Source organism: Molothrus ater, chromosome 3 (genome assembly GCF_012460135.2).
Source record: "Molothrus ater isolate BHLD 08-10-18 breed brown headed cowbird chromosome 3, BPBGC_Mater_1.1, whole genome shotgun sequence".
Lineage (NCBI taxonomy): Eukaryota > Metazoa > Chordata > Aves > Passeriformes > Icteridae > Molothrus > Molothrus ater.
This window is the reverse complement of record NC_050480.2, coordinates 55,385,847-55,402,540: the sequence shown is the minus strand read 5'-3', so window position 1 is coordinate 55,402,540 and position 16,694 is coordinate 55,385,847. Positions and strand designations below refer to the sequence as shown.

Here is a 16,694-nt window from a genome sequence, read left to right as displayed (position 1 = left end):
AATGAACCTTTTGACATGGAGTTCCTCAGACTATTCTGATTTTTAAAACCCTTCTAAAAGACCTGAAGCTCAGTACAGGAAGACAGACTTGTTAATCACCCTAGTAGGTTTCTGTTACAGTAAGTTACAGCTGTCCCCAAACTCTTAATCCTCATGTAACTGTAAAATAAATGATCAATGAAAATATCTTTTCCTTGTTGCCAGCTAAACAAGTAGTGCTATGAAGAAAAACTGTACCTTTGTTCTTTCTTTGAGGAACTTATACCTCTCCTGAAGGTCTTGCAGCTCAAGCTGAGCAATGTAGTGCTCAGCCATGCCCTTTCCTTTCACTTCAATAGTCTCCAACAGGCTGTTATGACTCAACACTTCTTCATTGAGTAGCTGCAAAACAGAAAGGGAAGAACACATAAAGGGCACCATTAAAACAAGACCACAGATTAATCTTGCAGCTAGACAGTTTGGTTTATTGCCTCTAAGGTGTTATGTACTTGTTGATGGTTTGTTGTAAATCAAACACACCTTTGCCTTGCTGAGGGCAGCTGTTTTTTCCCTCAGTTCAGCATATTGCCTTTCAGAAGCATTCATACTTGTTTCTACTTTGTCCATCCATCTGGAAAACTGATTAACATCTTCCTGGTAACTCGTCCATTTGGAGAGAGCTCCTTCAAGTTGACTGTAATTTAAAAATACATATTTTTTGTGATAGTGAAAGTTCTGTGCTATTTGAGCTGTGAGATATAGTCATATACAGATATTCTAGAATATTTTTATGAGAGAGATACATCACAAGATGAGCAATCTATTAAAATCCTACAGGTTTTAACTAGCAGTACTGTTTGACTAACAAAGAGATATTAAGTTTTCCAAACCTGGAATATTAAGTATCTTAATAATTTATTTATTTAGATCTATAAATAATAATTTATAAATAGTAAATAATTTATCTATTTAGATTAGATAAATAATTTATATTTATTATATAATTACTTATTATCTAAGTAATTTATGTAGCTGACACGTTCTAGGTTTAGTAAATGAATTGCAACTGAAAGCATAAGATCCAGAATCAGAATTTCCTGCCCCTTTGCCTACATTCAAAAGTTGCTGCATTCTAATGTTTAATTACCCTTGTTTCTTTAACTTGAAACATTTGCAACTATTGATGCTCCACCAGAGAAATCTCAATTTTTTTCCTTTATATTTCTTTATTCTATCACTAGGAGCAGCACTGTTGGACACTGTAATTTACAGTATGTTCTTTGGAATGGTAGCCAGTGGAAAAGCAGGCAGGATCTTGACAGAGCAACCATTAATGCCCATGAAAAAAATCTCATTTCTGAGGTTTCAAAGCATCAAGTTCAATACAAAGTAAAATATTCAAGATGATGAACATGGAATCCAATTTTAGGAGTACATTGACAATAAGTGTTAATAAAGCTTAGATCTCTCAGAGTTTCCTCCCCTTCTTCTACTTCAAATGAATCTATCACAACTTCTAAGATTGTTTGGCATGTACAATCATTTTACATGAATTTGACTCCTGAAGTAATTACATTTCAAAAGCTTTGACAGTGCTTTGTTACTAAGCATCATTCTTGACCTCACTCCCTTTTTACCTCTTACACTGGATACAAGCAGACAGAAGAGAAGCCCAGCTGTCTTTCAGATTTTGCAATTGGCCTTCAATCACTGGTACTCCCTCCAGAGAAGTATTTTGCAGAACAGATTCTCCTCTTGTCAGAACAATTTTCATTTGGACTTCTTTTTCTTGTTTCACTGCTAGCAGGCCCTAAGAAGTGAGTGGATATACTTTATTTTTATCATTACCTGGACATGAATATTCTAACTAGCTTCAATGGAACATAACCTGATCATATTTAGCAGCTTGTAGTGAATCAGAAGATGGACAGTGGGGTTCACAGCTGGGCTTCACAAAAGGAAGTGACTTTCAATGGGTAGGTTCAGGCTATTAAAAAAACCCTTAGTTTACAGGAAAATTTTTGTGGAATCTGTGCATGTACTTAGAGTATATCAGAAAAGGTACTGTTCGGTGAAAAGGCTGACATTCCAAAGAAAACTTCACTTAGAAGGAAAACAGGAGGATTCATTCATACAGACAACAAGATGTAATGACAAAGCTCTTCTACAGAGCTGAAATACAGTTCTACCACTCCAGTATATATTTGCAACATGACAGTATCAACAAATAAAATCTGTCATCAATGTTAGCCTGGGGACTTCAGCTCCTGGAGCTGTGCAGTTGCAAACTCACAGTTTTTAACACTATGTAGTCATGACAAGCCTGAAAGCATGAACCCAAAAGATTCAATAAACAAAAGCCAAAACATAATTTTAGTATTATGCTACAATCTTTTGCTTTTTGACCTAACCTTATAATTTTGAAGATCTTTGGCTCAGAATCCAAGACATCAATAAAATGAAAATATTGTCTTCTAAATAATGCCCTAAATAGCATCTGTTGTTAGCAGATGTTATTTTCTTAACTGTCGCCACCATTTTAAAAGCAAATAATTATAGGAAAAGATTTGCTGAATCAACTGTATCACCTGTAAGATCTAGGTATATTGAAATATACTAATCTAACAGAAGTGACTACCCTACTTCTTACATTTAACCTTCATCAGCCACACAACATCATTTGAGTACTTCAAGAATTTTCATATATGCAGTTGTCCATGTCATTAAGGTCCTTATCTACTTCTTAGAGAAAAGTTCTATTAACGAGCTCTTTCTGCTACAAAAGGAGTTACTTTTGAATAAACTGAAAATCAGCATCTGAGCAACAGTTATTAGACTAATATGCAACAACTAACTATCCTATATTTGTATTCTTCATATATATGTAAAAGAGAGCAGGTTTTGAACTCCTGTTTCCATACCTCCAGTTTTAGCATCCGGCTATCCAGAACACTCTTGTCTGCAGTAGGATGGGAGTAAGAATCCAGCATGTGAACTGCATCAGCAACCCAGTCCTGGAGGTCCTTGACACTCTGTGAGAACTGCTGGTGCTCTGCCACAATCCTATCCATTCTGGAAACTTTCTCCTGCAATTCATACTGCAATTAGCACCAACAGCTATTTAAAGGATTCCCTATTCCCCATACCAACTCATGGACTTTAGAATGAGTCTCATCGATCATACAGAGAAGTTTGCTTCATATACTGATAATTACAAGTACACTTAAGCATGGAATGGATTTTGCATTCACACACAAATGAATTGTCCAAACATAAAATACAAATTAAAATCTCAGAAATGTACTTTTTTATTTTCTAAATCTAAAGCTGCAGTTTTCTGGTTTCACTTTTTCTTAAACATATGGTAAATCACATCTTAGCTCCATGTCAGTGTTGCAATGGAAGCTAACTTGTGCAATCAGCCAGTGCAACAACAGATTTAAGCCCAAGAAGCTACACCACTGCAGCAAAAATTGCTTTGTTGATATTTGGTAAAGACCTGTTTCCTCAATGACTCTCACTAGTAAAACAATTCTTCTGAAAAATCACTGACACTCATACAAATCAAAAACAAATGCTGTAGTTACATTGCTAAAAGGCTTGAGGTGAACAAGAATACAAGGCAGAGTGTTTTTTTTTCCACTGTGACAGAGAACTAATATCAAGTCAATATAACAGGCTTTGGAAATTACTGAGAGGGATCTTCCTCAAGATCCATGGCTATCCAAAAGGGTTCAGGGTTTCTCTAATATGCTGGACCATATGTATCCTGCACCTTAGATGACACCTGCTCATCCTGACCTGTCCTACAAGTTTCTGCTTGCATAAGCCTGTGTTAGTAACTCATTCGTTTTTCACTTTCTCATTTTGTAGACATGAAAATTTATTATGGCCATGCATACAATAATTTTCAGTAAATCAAATATATGCTTTATAATTGTTTCTTCTACAGAAAAAGTAGGAATTGCCAAAGTAGCAATCCCTTAAACACATATACTTTCTGAATTGAATTGTTATTCCAAAACATATTTCCTATATCCTTAATCATTCTAGTTACTGTAGCAACTGTAAGCATTTATCAAGCCTTCTTCATGACATGAACTTTGAGAAAAATAACAGTCTTAATATGGAGGTTTTCTTATCTGTCTCCACTAGAGAGATGGTAGAACTATTAAGAGGTGAAGAGTGGCAAGATCAAAAAAAGAGATGTTAAACTCTCGGTTCTTGGTCTGATGGTTTAAAATTTGGCCTATGCCTCCCCTTGAACATTTAAAAGCAGCTTAAGAGGTAATTTTTTTTTAGAAGACCAACCTATTATTTTTAGGTGAAAATAGTTACAATGCCAATCATCATCATTATAGGATAAGATAAAATAACAACTTGTCTGCATTTTGTATTTTCTAGAAAAAACTCCATCTCTGCTAATTTTTGAAAAATGCCTCTTTCAGATGCAACTTATTACAAAAACTGTCTTCATGCTTGAAAGAATCAAAAGAAAGTCTGATTATTGTATAATCGGGTGGGATTTACTTCTTAATCAGTACACTTTTAAAAATTAATAACAAAAAATCAAAGTTATATTTTGTTGACAGTCCTTACTCTCCACTCTTATAAGTCAATGTGAAAGACAGAATAGCTCAGACATATCACAGAGCAGGCAAGCAAGATAACTGCAGTGTTTCACATTTCAGTCTTTATTTTTCCCCACATACATCACAGGAGTTGCTTAGGAGCACATACATTGGATGCATTACCTTTGTCAGATTGCTTAGAGTAAGATACTGAGAAGACAACTGAGACACTCTGCGCATAAAGCTTTTGCTGACAGCTTGTTCTTCCCACAGCTGCTGAGCTTTCTCTTTTAGCCTGTTGAGCTGATGCTCGTGGCAGCTTATTTCCTCAAGGACAGACTGTAAAGCACAAGCACAGTAATAATAAGAGTGGGTGCAAGAAAGCAGGAGATGGAGAAGCATGAAGGTGCCATGAAAAATAGAAGTGACATATGGCAAGCTTGCTGAGACAGGCACACCATACGGTTACAGCAATGGAGCAGCATGTCATAAGAAACGTGGAGATGCAAAACTTGATGGAACAGGATCATCAACAGCAAACCTCAAAAACAGTTCCCATCTTATTTAGAGGTCAGGATGCTAGAATGATTAAGCTTTTGTAAGTAACCAATGAGGCCAGGAGAATGGAACGGGAAGGTCTGGCTGTGTTAAGAGCCCTTATAAGTCACCTGGAGCTTTTGCTGTTCTCTCCTCTTGGAAGGAAGATCATGGAGCCGACTGCTACTTCCTTGTACTATCTTCTCAGTTGTGGTCAGCCACTCCTGCAGAGGCTCAGCAGTTGCTTCAAAGTCCTTCATCTGGATCTTTAAGCTCTAGGAAGGCATGCAAATTTCTATGAATAGTCCCAGTGCACTAGACATAACTAATTCATAACACACAGATCAAGAACACAAAAAGGATATATAACTGCAGGCAAATTATAAAAAACTCTTCAAATAAATTACATGAGCTCTGCCTGTTCTTATCCCACAGACACTGAAATAAAAGTTTGATAGGGCACACTTTAAAAAGCAAAATAGAAGTAACAATGTACAACACAGCTGAGGGAAGGCTGAAACAAATTTCTTTTGATGGTAAAGCTTTACACATTTTATGAGACTTGACTTAATCTAATTCCAGTTTGCATAACTAAGGTAGTGTGAATAAAGGCTAATTTAGGATGTGAGTTATCTAATATGTGACTTCAGTTATTAACATTAAGCCCTCCTTAAATGGGCTGTTAAGGTTTCTAGGTAATGTCTAAATTCAACCCACTCCTGGGGAACACTTTTGGTTGTATTCTTTTTATAGAGTAAAATTTTGATCATAAAAAGTGCATTAAATGCATATGACAGCATTCCTTCAGGCCTGCATACTTTTCTTGCAGGCTTATTCTGCATTATTTAATAAAAGAGCACCTAAAATAATTAATGTGGAAAAAAAACCTGAACAGCATAACTCCTGCGCCCTATTTATTTTAATGTATTTTTCCCCCAGACATATTTAATTTTCTTTTTAGCTACACCCATATCACTTAAACATCTGAATAAAAAACTAAGCCTGTGAGACTGAAAAATGCTTAACTCAAAAAGACTGAGAACATCCTCTTTCCATGGCAACCTTGAGATGAAGAAAGGTAAGTCCTTGCTACCTGAGAATTTTCTTTGAAATGCTTTCCTACATAATGCATTAAGTGTATTTAAACTTTTTATCACCTTTCTGGGCAGCACTGGTTTGAAACAAGAATGTCGAGGAACTTTAATTATCCTATTCTATGCAGGGAATTTCAGATGAGACATTTTGACCTTAAAACCTATGACCTTAAAAAGTTTATGATTTTAAGATATTCACCACCTACTGGTTGAACTGTTAGTTCTGAACAGAGAAAGGCACTTGCAGTTACTTAAAAAGTTGCTCAATTAAATAAGTACATTTCACTTATTTGAGTAAGAGAAACAAAATTTGCATACTCTGCTGGGACGATTCAATAAGCAGCTGTTTCAGAAACCCATACTAAAACTATTTTTCAGAAAGAAAATATTTTTTAGAAACCCAGTACATTTGATGAGACTACTGAATTTCAGAAACTGCTGTCTTTGATTCTGAACAACACCCTTCTGCATGAAACACCACATTAAAGTGAAATCAGGTCATAAAGATAGCAGAAGTAAACAAAAGCAAAATGCAAGCAAAAGAGTAAGACTTCTTGAAAGCATCTACTTCTTAGTTCTGTCACATGGTAAACACTCACAGATATACACAACATCTAAACTGTGCTGTTTGAAATAGAAGCAAAGAGGAAATTTAGATCCAGTCTTTCCTCACTGTGACTGGTTCAATACCTCCAATGCAGATTTCTTCTCGTGGAGTGTGGCGATAAAATTTTTCCAATCTTCTTTAGCAGCAGCAGATTTGTCCTGGATAACTTTAGCCTTTTCCTTTGGTAAAACAGAGCACAGTAGTTCTCCTTTGGATGCCAGCAGGTTTAGCTTTTGTTGCCCATTCTCACTTTCTGATAAGAATTCCTAAAAATAGTAATAAAAAAAGCTAACTGGTGAACTTTGAGTCCCAAAAAGTCAAGCTACTAGAAAATTGATCAGTGATGAGGGTTTACTGTTTCTGCTTGCTAATGTGCTGATGTATTTTCAGTAAATTCGTTTCAATATTGTTTGTATTGATGGGAGTTGGAGAAAACAGCTACTTGATCCAGAAATCAAAGTGTCTGAATAATACACATATTAAGACTCCAGGATTAGGGTTAGGGTTATTTTCCGTACTTCATGAGACAATTACTACTGATTTAGTTGGGTAATATATTCCCTCAAATACCTCTAGTACAGAAAGTGATAAAAGTTTCATTTCAGGGAACTGCTATCCTAACAGAGATAACACAGGGACACCCTCAGAGGCACACACTGGACCAAACCCCTGCCCATGGGCAAGCTCCAGCTGTGCTGGACTTGCCATGAGCATGTGGTGGTGTGGGCTGATGCTCAGAACCTGACCAATGTCCAGTCTGTGTGATTTATGCCTCTGTATCCTTAATTTACCTTCCCTGTTTAGAAATATTAGTCTTCACAGAAATCTTGCATGGTGCTGGTGTGCAATAAGTGTGTGGAAAAATGCAGGTACAAGAATTATACAGAAATGTGAGGAAACAGATAGATTGTTTCCAATTTATTCCAAATTCCAATTTATTGGAAAAATCTCTTTGTAACTTATTAAAAAACTTTGTCAGCATTTAGGACTCAAAGAAATTTAGTAGTCTTATATAGAAATATTTTAAACTGTCATTATCATGATTATGTGTATTACATTATCATGATTATGTAATACACATAATCATTAGGTTACACCCATGCTCAGGAGTAACAGGCTTGATACCAAAATTATTAGGTCAGGTTATGATTCTGTGTCACATGAGAGGTCTTATTGGAGAATCCAAAGGGTCTGTTAACTTAGAGATACTTGGACTATAAATTCTGGCTATATTAAAATGAAACATATTGGTGACTTAATGATGTAAAATGTGCTAACAGACAGAACATTAACTTTCAAGAAAAACAAAATTTTAGGTTTATACAGGTTAGCAAGACATCTTTAGAAGTCCTAAAGCTGTCCAAAAAAAGTTTATTTCATCTAAGGCAGCTTTCAGAGAGAAGGAGAACAAGGTATGGTCTTATATTATGAGGGGGCTTTAGTGATTTAAAAAAAGAAACCCACAGTTGAAAAAAAAACCCCAGCCTTCCTAAAACATTTATATTTAGTTCAAAAAATTACCAGGACTTTTCCCCCTTCTGAAGATATTCTCAACATGATGCAGTCAAATATTTGATATATCAAGACAGCATTATATGGACTCCTTAAGCAAAGGAAAGTGAATATAGCAAAATGAGGAAGAGGTGATTTGGCTTTTGGTGTTTTCTGAGAAACAGTTATAAATTTCTTCTGTTATACTATCTAACTAAAGGTATAACAGCCTCATTAAATAATTCTCATTTTGTTAGTTTCAGTTAAAATGATAGCTATGTTCTATTAATAAAATAACTTTCTTTCATTTGATTTATTAAAATATACTTTCAACTGTCATTCCTTTCCACAGAACTGTTTGGGCTTATTTCATGTTTATGTAAAAAATATTCTTTTTAAATGCCTGCTCCTACTGCTTATAATTTAACTCTGCTCTTGTACCATAAGAGCTCCAATTTCATACATGATGAAAAGTATTCACTTAATTGTGAAATAACTCCAGGTACTAAGACTCCATTCTGGTATCATTCTGATTTACAGTACTCTCCCACCTAAAACACATTTTTCTCACATTATAAAAAAGAAACAAGGCAAGGAAAACTATTATGAGACATAACTACTTACAAACTGTAGCCCAGTAATTAAACTAAACAAAATAGAAAAAAAAGTGTTTATTTCTCTACAATGAGTCACCTTTAGTGTTAACAATAACAACATTAACAAAAGCAGTAATTAATCAAAGAAATAAATCTGAGCTGTACATGAAATTGATTTGGTCTCCCTCAGACTAGTACTTTACTGCTATAAAGTTACCTGTATTTTCTGCAGACTAGCTGAAGCTTCACTGATGTTTTGAGGCACGTCAAAGCATTTGGCAGTGGTGACTCTTGCATTGACCAGCCACTGCTGAAAGTCCCTGAAAGCCGTCCGAAATCTCTGCTGCAAGATCTGCTCTTTGCTCTGACATCCTTTTGAGGCTTGCAGGCAGAGGCTGGGTTTATCACATCAGGGAAGAAGAAAAAAGCGAGGGAGGGAGGGAGGAAGGGCAGGACTCTGTTAGGTGACAATGCTATTATTTTGTTCTCTGAAACACAATGGTAAGGGTAGGTTAACCTGGATTCCTCCTACCAAATTTATGCACTTAACCGAGGCACCAGGAAATCCATTAGAAGCTTTCAGTTCTCAAAAGTGAAGCATGTAAATTGGGACATAGCTGTCACAGATATGACAGGTACAAGTGTTTCCACAGAGTGACTCAGTGCACCTAAGCATCAATGTATTCTGCAAGCCTCTTTCTCTCACTAGGGAGATGGTGCAGGACTACAGTGAATAAAATTCTAACTTCCGTGGCTTTGTTAAGTCCACAAGGTTATAAAGGATCAATCTGAGTAATCACATCCTCCTGCAGTTACAGAAGCCAGAAGCTGAAATCTCCTGCAAGAAACAACAGACTCTTCTGTCTGAAATGCAGGTGTCATACTCCAAAGTAAATCAGAGTGACTTGAGAGAATGCAAGCGAGCAAATGCTACCTTTCCTAGCTAGTTCCTGCTTCAAGAAACCAACTAAACAAAGAAGAATAGTATGAAGGACAAAATCAAGAAAAATATCTGAACTAGCTGGTATAGTTAATTTTCTTTCAGGCAAATAAGACATATTACTGCCTCACTTTTTTACAAGGACTCCTGTAATACATCAGGTATAGATGTACATTTAGATTCAGCTGAATTTAGTAGCACAGCCTGGATTCAAGAAAGCAAAAATTTCAAAAAACTCAAATTACTGCTTTGCATAACTTTTGTTGACACCAAAATCAAAATAATGATTCTAACTATTGCGTATGTCTGTCTCTAGTTCTAAAATTCTAATTAATGGTTCCCTTAAAGACAGCTCATCATCCCCCCCCCACACACACGAGATAAATTCTAAACAAGATGAATGCATACCTGTTATACTCCTTAATCAACCCTGAAACTTTTGAAGAATGAGTACTTAAATCCCTGGAAAATCGACAAAGATCATTCAACTGAGTTTTGATCTCATCTGTCATTTGTTCAGACTTTACCAGAGCATCCAAAGTTTCCTGTTAAAATAAATGAAAAATATTGGTGAGTAAACATAAAAAAGCCACAACTTTTTAATCAAAGTTTATCAGAATTAAAATTAATTAATTTAAGATCTATACGTTTAATTTCAAGAACATTTTAGCTATCAAGTCTACAGTACCTTGTTTGAAATTATGAGCTTTTAGAGACCAAATTTCTGGATGCCCCAACTTCCTTAGCTCGAAATATTCTTGAAGCCCATTTTAAGATAAAAATTTCATTCTAATAAAGCAACAGCATTGTCAATTAGCTGTACACACATAAAAGTCCATACATTTGGAGAATAGCAAATGATATGTGTTCATATAAATATAAATATCCTGTTGACTTGAGTTCAGCAGGTTCAATTAAAATTTTTTTGAGCTGTATCCAGAAAGTTAATTTATGCACAAAGCTTTTTAACAGATTAGATTCAACTCTTTTCACACATGACTTCATATTTTAAAAGTACAGCTGCTCACAATCATGTCAGAGTAACTGGGTTACTGCCTGTCATTGATGCACTGGAACGGTTTGTGCCTTGGAGACAGTTAAGCCAACAAAACAAAAAAAGAGATTTTGTTGGCTTGGCTTGCGTCACAAGGAGAGGTGTGATAAGTACTCCAACAAAAACAGTGCTTGATGATGTCCACAGCATCTTCACTGCAGAATCCTGCCAGCTACTCCAGCATAATGAGCAGTGCAGACTTGGCTCCTCGCCTCACTAGGAACTAAATTCTTCAGACATTCCTCTCAGGCTAACAGCAGAGGTTCTGCAGTGCACGCAGACCAGAGCATTTGGCACGTATAGAATAGTTTGGCTAAAGTGCCAGTCTGGAAGAAACTTACAATATAAACTTGAGAAACAGATCATATGAAGGTGAAGATAGATTTGAACAGGGACCTGGAAGTAGGAGATAAAGATGCCCCCAAAACACATTTCTAAAGATGCATATATATATATATATATATATATATATATATATATATATGTGTGTGTGTGTGTGTAAGAATATATATATATAGTTTATATGTGTATATATATATATATGTATGTATATATATAGTATATATATATATATATTTTTATACATACATATTCAGAAGAAAAAAAAAAGAGGATGATTAAAAATATACATTGTAATGAGTTCTGCACAAAATTGAATGTCGAGGAAAACTACAAATGATATTTTGCTGCAGCAGATTTACAGGACTGCCCCGATTTACATTATTCATTATGGACTATCTTCTTTGAGCTACTCATACATGATAAATCTCTTCAGTCATGATTAAGAGATACTTGAAATAGTCACTTGTTTCAGTGCCATATAAAGTAGCATTTGAACTAAGTAATTATGTAAGAGCAATAATGCTTAGAAAAAAACACTAAATACTTTTTGCTTACTTTACTTACAGTTAAACTACTGAAACCATTCTTTTGGAAAGCATTAAAAATCACACCACAATGGGCATTACCTAAACACAGGATGTCACAGAGTGCCAAGGGCAGGAATCACCATAATGAATTGCTAACCACCCCTTTTTTATGCAAAGAAAACATCTCTTAAGACTAACACAAGGTTAGAACCACCTGTTTCCAGCACAGTCTTTCAGTTTCAAATAACCTACCTCAAAAACTACTAGGAGGTTATTCTGATTACATACAGCCTTAGGCACAGCCTACTAACAAACAGGAGCAATAACTTGCAAAACAGGATAAATTTAACCATGGCATTTTTCCATACAGTGCTATCACTGTTGCAGCCAGTTGGATTTAATAGTGAATCTGACAATTACAAAAATAATTTGCTGAATTTCAAGCACAAAATCTGCTGCTCTAATGCTGCACATACCTAAGGGAACAGAGCTTCAGTATAACAGAGTAGCAGAATGATCTTGCTAATTCTACGAATTAGGAAATGCATTTTTAATTTGTGGCCTTGGCTAACATGGCAACAGAATCACTGTGAGACAATAGAAATGGAAACTGCAGTACTATTTTATATTCACAATAGAGCCTTTCCCTGGGGTCCAACAATGAGAAGATTACTGTCACATTTCTTCTAACTATAAATAAAATTGCATAGTGGGGCTATGCATAGTTAGCTCATGAGTTGCTTCTGCATCTTCCTCCTTAGCCAAACTTTACAACTGTCTAATCTGAGTGTTCTTATATAGAGCTACAGTGCGTACATATTATATATACTACTAATAAAAGCAATAGCCTTTCAATTTAATACTTCTCCATTTATAAAATAAAAAATTCCTGGTGTCTTACAATCCCATGGCTTTGTTTCCTTTTTAAAAACACATATATATGGAACATTTTTCATATTTGTACAATTATTTGCTTCATCTTAATGCCCTCTTTGTTACTCCTACAGACACATAATGGCACTCAAGCAAGCAGGGAATTCTGTGAAAGAAGACACAGAAATAACTTGGCACAGACCCTGCAGCAGGAGATCAATATTCTCAGTTCACAGAAAAGGGCTGTGTTCTGGGGCTTTTTTGAACATGACTGCAGTCAAGGGGTCAGAAAGTAGGCAATACACACCTCTTCCCCTCTACTGAAACTGCTTTACTACAGCGCTGCACAGAAAGATAAATACTCTGTATCTTTCATCAACATCTGTGATTCATTGTAGTTGAGATACAAACATGTATCTTGATTGTTGCAAATATGTGTATACATTTACATGGAGGAGCTGTGATATATACATGGGAATCTTTTGCTAGGAGACAATCAGGAACAGAAACAACCTCTATTTCTCTCAATTCTACTGCATTCCAAAGCAAAGCAATTAGGAATTAGACCCATTTCCAGATTAATTTCTTTAAATATTGGGCAAGATCTCAATGTGCATAACATAGAGGATATTTCAAGAAAAGGAAAGTATATGCCAAATACATTCCTGACAAATTTTAATGGCACCAGTTTCTTACTTGGCTTTTAGGAAAAGCTTCACATTTCCTCCATCAAATGCTACTCTGGCTCGAACCACTGAGCAACTTGGAAGCGCAGCCCAGAGTCGGTGTGCCAGCTCCTTGGCTTCCTCCCAGGGGCGAGCCTTGGGTTTAACACCTAAAATCCAGGCAGCGTTTGCTAAGCCTGGTACAGCAGAGGCCAAGGGGAGGGACGTGTTCTGCCACCGCTCGCTGTGATCACGGTAACACAAAGAGTTTGGAAAGTCGGGCTTTCACAGAAATGCCTTCCGCAAGTACTGATTTACGATGCACTGGATAGTCCCGCTTGGCGGAAGTTTCCCGCCCGCGGTGACCACACATCTACAGCGGAAACGCCGCTAGGAAAAGAGACATGCCCTTACTTTCTCCTTGCGCCAGCTCTCCACCACCTCGGCGTCCGTGCTGCGGCTGTCGGCGGGGGCCAGCCCCTGCGCCCAGGTGGCCAGCTGCCCTGCGAGCCGCTGCACAGCCTCCTCCAGCCGCCCGGCCTGCGCCGCGAACTCCCGCTCCGACAGGGCCATCTGGCTGAGCACGTCCCGCAGGCCGGCCTGGCTGCGGCGGGCGCTCTCCTCCCACTGCCGCCAGTCCGCCTGCAGCGCCTGCATCTCGGCCGCCAGCAGCTGGCACCCGCCCGCCGTCGTGCCGCGCCGGGCGGCCGGAGCCAGCGCCTCCACCCGGCTCAGCCGGCCCGCGCCGCTCTGCCGGGACTCCACCAGCTCCTGAGGGGAAACATTGCCATGGTAACCCGCGGGCCGCCACATCGCCAGCGCCGCGGGGCCTGCCCGGGGGCGCCTCCCGGCCCGGCCCGGCCCGGCCCGGCCTGTCCCGTCCCGGCCCCAGCGCCCCGCACCGCCCCGAGCCGCGGCTCCCTGAAGGCAGCGGTCTGGGAAGCAGGGGGAGTAAAACCCAGTCAACAGCGGTCCTTGCGGGGATTCAACAGCGGTTCTGAAACCGTCTTCAGCTTTGGAGAGGAAGACAGGAAGATACGAAAAATACTATTAGATGTATTTTTAGATACGAAAAATACTATTTAGGTTGAGATGCGGAACATGAAGGTTTTGTTGTGATCTCTTGTATAAGAAATGCTGGTGTGTAGCTGCTCGCAGCAGTCTCAGAAACAGAACTGCAGTTTTCAGCCTGCTTGTGACCTGTGATGTGCCAGAATTAGTTGAACATGTTTGTTTGTTTTTTTCTTTTTTCTGAGTGTATGGTTTTGGTTTTGTTTTCAGAGCTAAATTCTTTCTATGGCATCCTTATTTCAATCTCAGACATCTCAATCTTGGGACCTTTCTGCTTAAGAAACTGGAGAATGTATAAATACCACCCCAAACACTACAGTAATGTTATATCTTCTCTTGTTCATCTAATGAACTAGATGCTGCTAAATCCTCCCTTTCCCATTTTACAGATCAGGAGTTTGAGCACAAAGGAGACTGAAAATTACCCCAGAATGTACAAAAATCTGTAATTTGATCTTGGGGATCCTGAATCTTCATCTAGCATTTAAGTTCGCTGTCCCACTCTCTCATGCTTAGGAGCAGAGTAAAATGTTGCTAGCGTGATTATCTGAATGTAAACACTAGGCATGGGCAAAACATGTAGCCTGCTTTAGTGTTGTACTCAGAAAGAGGCAAATTTCTTAAGCACTCAGATGGCTAAGAATAGGTTCCAGGCTAAGGAGAGTATACACAGGGAGACAACTCACATATTTCTACCATGTTTGAGGGGGACAATCCTTGTGCTGCTTTACACATCTCCGTTTCATGCAAAGCACGAAAGGTTGTCTCTGATTTAGACAATTCTGCTCATGGAGAAAGCGTATTTAGGGATGAGGAAAGAGAAGTATTCATTAATCAGCTAAGCCACATTCTTCTGTGATGCCACTGGGCTTCCGCTCTTGCAAATTGTTTCCATGTGTGCCGTGGTTAACTTAGGTCTGATTATACTTTTACTCCATCTGTTAATATGAGAAGGGAGTCGAAAACAAAGCACAGCTTGGAAAGCTTGCTTTCACATTACTGAAATGTAATCACTGTTTCAAAGGAAAAAAAGCAAGATCCCACAACTGTTTGACTGGGGTTTTTTTAAAGCATAGGGTCTGAATTGCAGAAGAAATCACGAATGCTCACTTACATTGATTTTGGCCAGCTTTTTCTGTATAGTTGGTGTATCTCCAGATGCATCTGACCAGCGGTGAAGCTCTTCCTTTGCAGAATGAAGCCAGTCTGTGAATTCATGCACAGCATCCAGATAAAGCAAATGATCCTTCACAATATCTTCCACTTTCCTCATTTTCTCCTATCAATCAGATGAAAAAAAAAAACCACAAAAAACAAAGAAAGACCATTACATTGAAGTACTTAAATACTATGCTGGCTTTAAGCATGAAGTGCTGGTTTGACTCCATAGCATGCATTTGAATAGTGAACAGGTTATAGCTTGTGGCATCAGAATAGAGACTGAGAAACACTGAGAAACTGGGAAAGGTTTGGTTTGGGTTGGTCTGGAGAAGGATTTTCTGCTGGAGCAATAGCCTTCTGAAAATGGATGCAAAAATAAACTTTTAAATAGTCTAATATATGGTTTAGTAGATATCAATGCTGCAGCTGCGTCACTCTGGCATGCTTTTCCCAGTACACCCCAGAGGGTCTTGTAGATCACCCATGAGCATTCCCAGGGTGCAGCATTGCTGCCAGAAACACAGCTCTTACTTAGAAGCTCCGAGTCTCCACAAATGCTAAGCAGAGTCATGGAGACGTCCCACAGGAAAACCACAAACAAAAACTTTGGCTGTCCAAAAGCACAAAATGATCTTTTGGTGCTGAGTCCTACTTCGACCATCACATCAGCCACCTACCCTGCAGAAAGAGTATGCCTTCCCTGACACAACTGCCTGAAGCAGCTGCTTCCTGGCTCCATGTTAGCTTTTTAATGTAAGCTTCGAGTGGGGTCAGTTTATCTTACTGTGACACAGTGAAAGAGTACAGTGGTTGAGGTTTGCCTTTGGTCTGACTGAGTAAACTATATTATTCTGAGATAGCACTCATGAATGTTTATCAAAACTAACCAAAAGTGAAATGAGCTAATCAAATTGATTTTTAACCCTGTGTAGATACTGTAATCTAGATTGAAGTTTCTTGGAGCCAGTTTCAAACTAAACTACCTCCAAATTAAAGTCAGTTATTTTAAAGTTTGAGTAACTAAACATTCAACAAATGCTATTAAAAAATAAGTTAGATTAACAAGACCTGCTGTTCCCTCTGAAAATATCCATCAGAAATAATCCTTCAGAATGTGTCACTGTCAACTAGACAATGGATAGTTACTAGCTAAACAAAGAAGACCTAAAGCAAATTCTCAACGTTT

General features: G+C 37.9%; 1 protein-coding gene across 1 annotated transcript in view; it reads right to left on the bottom strand.

The window, feature by feature from the left end:
* SYNE1 (spectrin repeat containing nuclear envelope protein 1) overlaps positions 1-16,694 on the bottom strand; it is a 288,350-nt gene that overhangs the window by 134,696 nt on the left and 136,960 nt on the right. The window contains 11 exon segments of the mRNA XM_054514453.1: positions 238-381; positions 520-673; positions 1,617-1,789; positions 2,901-3,065; positions 4,734-4,889; positions 5,219-5,362; positions 6,872-7,054; positions 9,093-9,270; positions 10,224-10,360; positions 13,691-14,047; positions 15,462-15,626. Of these exon segments, the coding sequence (XP_054370428.1) occupies positions 238-381; positions 520-673; positions 1,617-1,789; positions 2,901-3,065; positions 4,734-4,889; positions 5,219-5,362; positions 6,872-7,054; positions 9,093-9,270; positions 10,224-10,360; positions 13,691-14,047; positions 15,462-15,626 (1,956 nt within the window).